Here is a 9,163-nt window from a genome sequence, read left to right as displayed (position 1 = left end):
TTCCATCCTCACAGAGGATCAGTCTAAACGACTCAGGTGTAGATTGACTACAAGTGCTTCCAAGTGCAGCGGGGCTGCCTTAACTTAGCGCTTGAGGAAGCATAATTTTGGTCACCAACCTTTCGTTCTTTACAAGAACCAAGTACTAGTGCGGCAGATCGTAATCCGCTTACTCCAAGAGTAATTATTGCCTTAACCAAGGCTAATTACTCTTCCGTTAAAATTCAAAACTGATTTTTATTTATTTTTATTTGCGGCAAAACCGCCTAATTCTAAATGTATAGATCTTTCTAAATATAGATATAGTAGAATCTAAATACATGCATAACTACTGGCATACCGTATTCTTGTTTGGGTGCAGTCACACCATGCCCATCCCGTGTGACCCACACCCCTGTTACCAGGGTACGAGTAACCCCGTTACACTCTAGGATCGGAGAATTTCGAACAGGACACCAAAATCAAAGAGTGCATTGCGTTTTCGCACGATGATGGTGGTTCACCGTGCGAGAACCTCCACTGTGTAAATATTAGACTTCTTTTGAATTGATATTGAAATGTTTTCATTATCTACAAAAAATCGCAATTCAAACTCAGTATCATTTTGCCTTACATTGTGTTTCTATTTATACAGGTCCAGATATTAATATAAACTTTCAAATGTTGTGCTAGAAAAAAACATTTCGCGCCCTTTTACAACCGCATAGTAATTTTGAGTCACTCATTTTCCTTATGACGCGCGACGAAGACACCGAGATAACGCTGAAGGGCGAGTTAAACGAGGAGCAGGAACTCGAACAAGGTTTAGACGACGAGAACGAGAACGAGCACGATGATCAGCATGACATGGACGATTCTCGAGGTGATGATGATGATGATACGTTAGGCGGGAAGAGACGTCTCTTCCGCTTCAAGCCTGCCTTTGATGTCGTGCTCGTGCGCGAGGTGATTCACGACTTCCCGTGGTCTGCGGGTTATGGACGTACGCGTTCTGCCTGGATGGCTGTAGCCACGCGTGTACAATCGACGCTCGAGGAAATGAAAGGTGTGACTTTCACGCGTGGAAGCGCATTGGATCATGCTATCGTTAAGCGACGCATCGACATGCTGTTGGAAGCGTTTCGCAAAAATGAATTATCTGCTCTGCGCGGATCTGGAACTCCTGAGGAATTTGACATGCGCAATAAGCTTCTGGGCATCCTAGCACGAGTGGTGCGACGCTCCTCTTACTGAATCATTCCGAATTACAGATCTCACGTCTTTATGCTGGCTATGCAGGTGGACGAGCAGACGCTTAATAAAGGTGCCATGCGAGAGAAGCGCGTGCATTCGGCTTTGCAGGCTGCACAGCGTGACCTGGAAGAGCTTGAGGGATCCGCTAGTTTGACTGCATCACCGTCAATAGGACTTACCCTGCCCAATACGACTGTGCCGCCAACATCTTCCTTAATGCCCATTGCCCCTGCGCCAACCTCAACCATATCTAGTCGTGCCAGCCCCGATTCAGTGTCTCAAAATTCCACAGTGTCCCAAGTGCAGCAGAATGGCAATAAGCGACCTTTGCGAATGTCGATATCGACTGTGCACGAGGGCAAACGATCTCGGGTAGAGCGAGCACTGGATACGATCTCGCAGTTTGATGAACGTAAATTGCAATTGGAGGAGCGACGTGTGATTCTAGAAGAGGAGAAGTTGGCTTGGCAAAAAGAAGAAGCTCAGCAAAACGAGACGGAACGGCAAGCACTGTTGGATGTACTGCGTGCGCAAGGATCCCTCTTGACAGAGTTGCTGGCACATCTACGAAATGCAAAGGTACCAATGGACACGAATGGTCCGCGATGTGAAAGTCCACAGTAAAGAGGCATCAGAGAATGGCAATTTACATACTTTGTTCAAGTGTGCATAGCCAATTACCGTAACAAAAGAAGCAACGCGCGTATAATGCATCGTACATGTAATTGCATTGTTGAAGCTAATGGCTACATTAATATCAAATTTTATGTCCCTTACACTACTCACCGGCGACCAATAATTCATATAGGCAATTGCGCACTCGAAAGCATTCATGGCGCCTTCCTTAGGCATGGCACCACCGTCTGCTGTGTCCATGGAGGATCTTGAGAAGCCTGTAAGCAGTTTAAAGGACAAATGGAAATTGCTCCCGTATTTCTTGCAGTTACGAGGACTTGTGAAGCAGCACATTGACTCGTTTGACTACTTTACTTCCATTGACATTCGCAATATTGTGCGCGCGCAGGCCAACAATGTCGTCCGCAGCGACGCTGACCCTAAGTTTTTCTTGCAATATACAGACATTCAACTCGGCGCACCATCTATTGACGAAGAAGCCTTCGTGAGCACTAGCGTTACGCCACATCAATGTCGTCTTCGTGATCGCACGTACGCTGCACCCGTTTACGTGAGCGTGCGCTACCGTCGTGGTAACAAAATTGTAACAAATAACAAGGTACTTATTGGTCGCATCCCCATCATGCTGCGTAGCGCGCGCTGTGTTCTTGCGGGCAAGAGTGAGGCTGCATTGGCTAAACTGAAAGAGTGTCCATATGATCCAGGAGGTTACTTCATCGTACGTGGTGTGGAGAAGGTTGTGCTGATCCACGAACAGCTGTCAAAAAATCGAGTTATCATTGAAGAGGACGCTAAACGCAATGTGTGTGCCAGTATTACTAGTTCCACACATGAACGCAAGTCAAGAACCAATATCTTTTTGAACAAAGGCCGCGTTTACTTAAAGTCTAATTCGTTCGGAAGTGATCTCCCGATTGTCATCGTTTTTCGAGGAATGGGAGTAGAGAGTGATCAAGAAATTGTCAGTTTGGTTGGCAGTGAACCCGATATTTGTGATGCCATGTCTGCAACTTTCGAAGAAGCCTCGGATCTGAAGATTTTTACTCAGCAGCAAGCGCTTGAGTTCATTGGGTCCAAGATGAATACTCTCACCAAAATTGGAACGACGGGAGGTCGACATCGTGGTGCTGGGCGTCCGCAAAAAGAACGTAGCTTGGTAGATGCTGCGCGTTCGGCTTTGGCTTACTTGTTGTTGAACCACGTTCCGTGCGAGAACTACAATTTTCGACTCAAAAGCATCTATGTGGCACATATCGTGCGACGGATTCTCTTTACGGATAAGGATCGAACTCGTTTGGATGACAAAGATTACTATGGTAATAAACGGCTAGAGCTGGCCGGTCAGTTGCTGTCGTTGCTTTTCGAGGATCTTTTTAAGCGCTTTAACAGCGACTTAAAGCGTCAGGCGGACATGGTGTTAAGTAAACCAAACCGTGCGTCGGTATTTGACATTATCAAGTGTGTTCGTACTGACACAATTACACAAGGTTTCTACCATGCGCTTTCGACTGGTAATTGGACGCTAAAACGTTTTCGAATGGACCGTGCTGGTGTCACCCACGTGCTTTCGCGCCTCTCGTACATGTCGGCGCTGGGCATGATGACTCGTATTTCGTCTCAGTTTGAAAAGACTCGTAAAGTTTCTGGTCCTCGGTCGTTGCAGCCATCTCAGTGGGGAATGCTGTGTCCTGCGGATACACCCGAAGGCGAAGCTTGTGGTCTTGTTAAAAATCTAGCATTACTGTGCCACGTGACGTCAGATGAAGAATCGGCTCCGATAAAGAGACTATGCTTCGACTTAGGAGTGACTGACGTATCACTGAGTTCTGGAGAAGAGATCAACCACGCGTCTAATTATTTAGTGATATTAAATGGTGTGATAATCGGCACTCATGTGAACCCACGTGCCTTTGTTACCCGTCTGCGTCGTATTCGACGTGCAGGTCTCATTGGCGAGTTCGTCTCCGTCATGATACACGATGTGCAGCGTGTGGTTTACATAGCCTCTGACAGTGGTCGTGTATGCCGTCCTCTACTGCTCATTGATCCCTTAACGCATCGTACGCGCCTAACACAGCGTCATTTAGACGAGTTGCGTGCTGGCGTACGTGATCTAAGTAGCCTCATTGTTGAAGGCTGCGTGGAATACGTGGATGTAAACGAGGAAAATAATTGTCTTGTGGCCTTGCACGAAAGCGAGATTGGCAACCTCACGACTCATCTTGAAATCGATCCAGTAACAATTCTTGGTGTGGTGTCGGGTCTGATTCCGTATCCGCACCATAATCAGTCTCCACGTAACACTTATCAATGTGCTATGGGCAAACAAGCGATCGGTACTATTGCTATGAATCAATTTGAGCGGATCGATACTTTGCTTTACGTTATGGTCTATCCGCAGATGCCCATGGTAAAGACTCGTGTGCTAGATCTTGTAAATTTCGACCATGTACCAGCAGGACAAAATGCAATCGTGGCTGTCATGAGTTATTCCGGTTACGACATTGAAGACGCTATCGTCCTCAACAAAGCATCGCTAGATCGTGGCTTTGGACGCTGTATGGTATTTAAAAAATACCAGACTATGATCAAAAAGTACGCGAATGGGTCATATGATCGCATTGTGGGGCCGCCTGATTTTGACAGCCTTGGTACATCCGTTGGTTCGAGTATGGGCTTTCGCAGCGCAAAGTTTTCTTCTCTCGACGCTGATGGTATCAGTCGTGTTGGTGGTATTGTCCAAAATGGCGCGATAATCGTTAATAAGGAGCAGCCCACTCAATTTAATGACTCGGTTGATGGACGTGATCCGCTAGACGTAACGTATTCGCCATCGCCAACTACATATAAGGGACCTATCCCAGCGTATGTGGACAAAGTGCTTCTCACTTCTTCGGAGGCCAATCACTTTTTAGTGAAAGTGTTAGTCCGTCAGACCCGTCGACCTGAGATCGGAGATAAATTTAGTAGTCGTCACGGTCAAAAGGGTGTTTGTGGTACAATTCGCAACCAGGAAGATATGCCTTTCAATGATCAGGGAATTTGCCCCGATCTGATCATGAATCCACATGGTTTCCCTAGTCGTATGACAGTAGGCAAGATGATTGAGTTGATTGCAGGGAAGGCTGGAGTTCTCACAGGCCGTCGTGCTTATGGTACGGCTTTTGGGGAAAAGTATGGCTCGGCTGATCACGTATTAGATTGTTCGCGGGAACTGGTGCAGAACGGCTTCAACTATGCCGGCAAGGATTATCTTACGTCTGGAATCACGGGCGAGGTGATTGAGTGCTACATATTCATGGGTCCAATTTACTACCAAAAACTCAAACATATGGTGATGGACAAGATGCACGCTCGCGCTCGTGGACCTAGAGCTGTTCTGACTCGTCAACCAACTGAAGGTCGATCCCGAGATGGTGGTCTGCGTCTTGGTGAAATGGAACGCGATTGTCTGATCGGTTATGGCGCAAGTATGTTGCTCATGGAACGACTCATGCTATCTAGTGATGCATTTACCGCAGATGTGTGCCAGGGCTGCCGCATGCTTGGTTACGAAGGATGGTGTCAGTATTGCAAAACAGAGGAAAAAGTTGTCAGCATCCAAATACCTTATGCCTGCAAGCTGCTTTTCCAGGAACTGCAGGCCATGAACATTGTGCCGAGATTGACGCTTAAGGAGTATTAAAGTGTTCGTTTAAATCGCGCCTAATTGGTATCGTCTTAGGTGGAATTTTTTTGTCAAGTACAAATGAGAGCTGCGGCAGTAAAATCTCCAAAAACATTTTTATTACAAGTCTGAAGCATAGCTCAAATAAGATTTACGACGCATAGTGGTTTTTTATGCTAACTGCTCACGTATATGGCATTAAGGTGAAGAGCGAGGTTGTGTCGTTTTGGATTAATGTCTACATGCTCGACGTCGTAGTAATCGGAGTTGACTCTGTCGAAGAGTTAAAGCTGGTATCAATAATCGCTGCTTCATCTGTTGATGTGATTTCCGATGCACTCGCTAGCTGATCATCTGTCATCTTAAAGTAGTGAAATTGATATTTCTCCTTCCAGCGTCGAACGTTGACCTGTTTTGAACCAGCCTTCACTTCACGAACACGATTAGAGCAAAGAGTGTGCGCAGTGCTGGCAAGGTTCCAATTTGCACGAAACTCAGGCTTGAAGTCATCTACACCGTAGTTTTCGTCATAATAGAGGCAATCCAATGTCTCACTCTGATCAATTGCTTCAGCGTGAGTGCTAGCGTTTATTAATGCAGCTTCATAAATGTCCTGGAACAAATTGAAGTTGCGTCCGATAGCTTTGCTTTTCTTGTCAGCGGAGACTGGCACATCTACATAGTTGAGCTCATACAGTTTCCTTATGTGGCTCTTAGGACACGCCAAACCTTGAAGTTTAAGTAAAGCGAATAGATCATCTGCAGCGTATGAATAGGATAAACTGCCCAAGTCGCTCGCACTGACATAACGCCAGTACTCTTTTGGCTGATACGCAAAGTACCGACCAAGACGAGGGTGGTTCTCTACAGAAATTCGGGTTTGGCCAACTGCATTCCAATACATTGTCATCGTTGACGTCGACACAGGGGACACCCCAGTATAGTTAGCTTGAGTACAAGTTTGAAAGGCATATTCTCCAGTTTGCTTCTCCACGTCTGTCAGGGTTCTACCAATCTGGCAGTCAAAGTACAGTTGATGAATTAAGTCCACAGTTGCGCTGTCAACAAGATCAAAAATAATTTCAAGGTGATCGAGACGTAAAACAAAAGATATCGATAACGTACTGATGGTTGTAAAAGATAGGGTCTGCAGATGTTGGCAGCGAGGCTAAAGCGCCCATTGCCGCGTTGTGAATTGACTGGTGTAGCCCATAGTGAATATTTTGAGAGAACCATGCGTAGCCAAATTGGAGACTGATATATTTTGCTAGTGACGAGTAAAAGAAGCCTGATGGATAGTTTGTTGTCGACCATGAACCCCGAGGGATGCAACCCGAGCAGGTCGAACCATTCATGTCAGATTTCTCACAAAAGGCTGTGAAGTTTGTATACGGCGACGATAACCCATTGACACAATTACCATTGACAACATTACCGTTGATCAATAGCGATGTGAAAGGCCCAGTGCTACCTCCCATGTCTTTGAGAAACGTCGAACAGCTTTCAAAACTCAAGCACAAGTTGGTTGAAAATTTGGCATAGTCACCGAAATAGTCCCAGTAAGGAATTGTTATGCACGCAAATCTCGTATCGAGGCTTCGCAGCATTTCTTCGTACGCGAGTAGGAAGCGGCGATGCCAAAACATCATTCCACACGTGTTGTGAGCCTCTTTAAAGGAGTCACGATCCGAGTGCACTTCCACAAAGAGGGCATGGTATCCCGTACTCATTGCAGTGGCGATTGCATCGCGATACAACTTTTTGTCGCTGACACTTAATGTATCCCATGAGTATCGTACGCGAGAGCCACAAATTCCATTTGTTGGCCAGAGACTTGCGTTTATTTTGACTACCACCAGCAAGAAAGAAAGAAGATGCGCGAACAGCGTAAATTTGATATGGCAAGAAGCCATGATGTTAGGAAATGAAGCAAGCTTCTTTCAAGCATCGGTAAACTTTGTGCCTCACTTAGATAGTCAGTCGATCAAATGTCACGCGCAAGTTTCAATCCGTGGAAGAAGATCGAGCCTTACATATCGAAAAGACGCCACTCAATGATAGGGACTACTGACGAAAGCGATTTACCTCACCACGTGGTGCGACCGAATGTTCAATATAATAGAAAAATAAGTTCGACCGAACTCTAGTTCGCGTAGGAACAAACTGGATTTCTTCCACATTTAAATAACCAGTCTCCACACGAGAAAAACGAAGTTGATTGTTTGCTACATCTCGAATTGAGCCTTCATATGACTAGGATGACGCTCTAAGTAAGGGATCGGTACTTGAGTTCGGATTGATCTGAATAACTACAGCTAGGGTGGATACAAAATTGTCAATGTCTTGCATTTACGGCTAGGTCATGTTGAAAAGAAAGAGCAAAGCGATCAGGTTTTTTTATTCTAAACAACATGCTTAAGAACATGAGCCGTTGATTTTTCATCATTAGAGCATCAAAAAGAAGATAAATTATTCGATAAAGGTCATATCTATCATTGAGATGTAACAGTAATCTTGCTATAGGCTTCCCACACCGCTCAGTCTCTAGATTTGCTGAGTAACAGCTTCAACACTCAGCATATATTCCATCTCAAACACACATTTTTACAAGGCATGGTATAAGAAAATGTACGATTAAGTTAGGCTTCGAGGAGAATCCTTACGTCTTAAAGATAAACTGAGCCCAATATTTGACAAGTTGCAATGAAATCAATTGCTGTTTCACTATTCCATTTATCAGTCCTCAACTTTTGACGTCGTGTCTTCGTGCTTCACATTCTAAAATTTAAAAAAGTGACATTCTACAGCAAACGGGGATTGTGACTCCATACTTTATGATTGTACCCTTAGATTAGCTAACCGAAAAATCGCTTATATGGTGTGCGTACACCTCACATGGTAATCTAATAGAAGTAGTGTTGTGACGAATACTGGTTAGAATCAGAGCGAGGATGGAGGTCCGTGAGACTTGTAGGCACGCCGTGCGACGCATAAGCTTTATAATGAGTTATAGTAAAACATAGATATTCAAGGTAGTTTAGACTAAAATCATAGGGAGAACAAAAAAAATGCCCCAACTTTTGCCATATATAAAAAAATCCCAACTTTTTGAAAAAATAAAAAAATACCCCAGCACGTAAAATATCACCGGAACGCATTTTCGAACCTTGTTACTCTTGACGTCAAAGGTAGAACAATGAAGTCCTTTTCCCTCAGGTAGTGCAAAGCTTCTTCTTACTAATTTCTTAATCATCATGCCACCTGCAAGCATGGCCATGTACATGTGGTAGCAATATGGTAGCACCAGGACTGGGTTCTGTGGCGCAAAAGCATAAAGTTTCAAGAAAGTAACTTAAAACTATTTTTCATACAATACTTTTTCTTTAAGCTCTTTCAAGTGTCTGACAAGCAGCAAATAAAGTTCAATACAATACCAAAATATGACAAAAATCCTTTCATTTGGCTTACTTGATATAGTCGTGCACAGCTTGAGTTGGCTGGTTCGTGAAATTCCAGTCCTCCCCAAGGTAGAAACGCAAATCCTTAGCAATACCATCAGCCTGAGCACGAGATCTCAACCGTTAAAATCATATTTAAACAGCAGCGAGTTGAATTTGAGGAAAACCG

The 9,163-nt window shown here is 44.6% G+C and overlaps 3 protein-coding genes across 3 annotated transcripts in view; 2 read left to right on the top strand and 1 right to left on the bottom strand.

Annotated features, from left to right (window-relative positions):
- Positions 1–732: 732 nt before the first annotated feature.
- PHALS_08857 (uncharacterized protein) lies at positions 733–1,857 on the top strand (the record flags this gene model as incomplete). The annotated part of the gene is made up of 2 exons (XM_024724280.1): positions 733–1,212; positions 1,279–1,857. 2 exons carry the CDS (start codon positions 733–735, stop codon positions 1,855–1,857), a joined length of 1,059 nt encoding a protein of 352 aa, XP_024575173.1.
- A 208-nt stretch (positions 1,858–2,065) lies between these two features.
- Positions 2,066–5,554, top strand: PHALS_08856 (dna-directed rna polymerase iii subunit rpc2; the record flags this gene model as incomplete). Its single annotated transcript, XM_024724279.1, has 1 exon — positions 2,066–5,554. The coding sequence occupies one exon, from the start codon at positions 2,066–2,068 to the stop codon at positions 5,552–5,554; it is 3,489 nt and encodes a 1,162-aa protein (XP_024575172.1).
- A 220-nt stretch (positions 5,555–5,774) lies between these two features.
- The window catches only part of PHALS_08855 (conserved hypothetical protein), a gene marked incomplete at both ends in the record, with an annotated part of 4,855 nt that continues 1,466 nt past the window's right edge, over positions 5,775–9,163 (bottom strand). Inside the window, 5 exons of the mRNA XM_024724278.1 lie at positions 5,775–6,594; positions 6,662–6,735; positions 8,775–8,852; positions 8,913–8,937; positions 9,005–9,096. Coding sequence (XP_024575171.1) covers positions 5,775–6,594; positions 6,662–6,735; positions 8,775–8,852; positions 8,913–8,937; positions 9,005–9,096 — 1,089 coding nt within the window. The remainder of the gene's footprint in view (positions 6,595–6,661; positions 6,736–8,774; positions 8,853–8,912; positions 8,938–9,004; positions 9,097–9,163) is intronic.

The sequence above is a fragment of the Plasmopara halstedii genome (assembly GCF_900000015.1).
Source record: "Plasmopara halstedii genome assembly, contig: Scaffold_323, whole genome shotgun sequence".
Taxonomy (NCBI): Eukaryota; Oomycota; class Peronosporomycetes; order Peronosporales; family Peronosporaceae; genus Plasmopara; species Plasmopara halstedii.
This window is presented reverse-complemented; position numbering and strand designations above follow the sequence as displayed.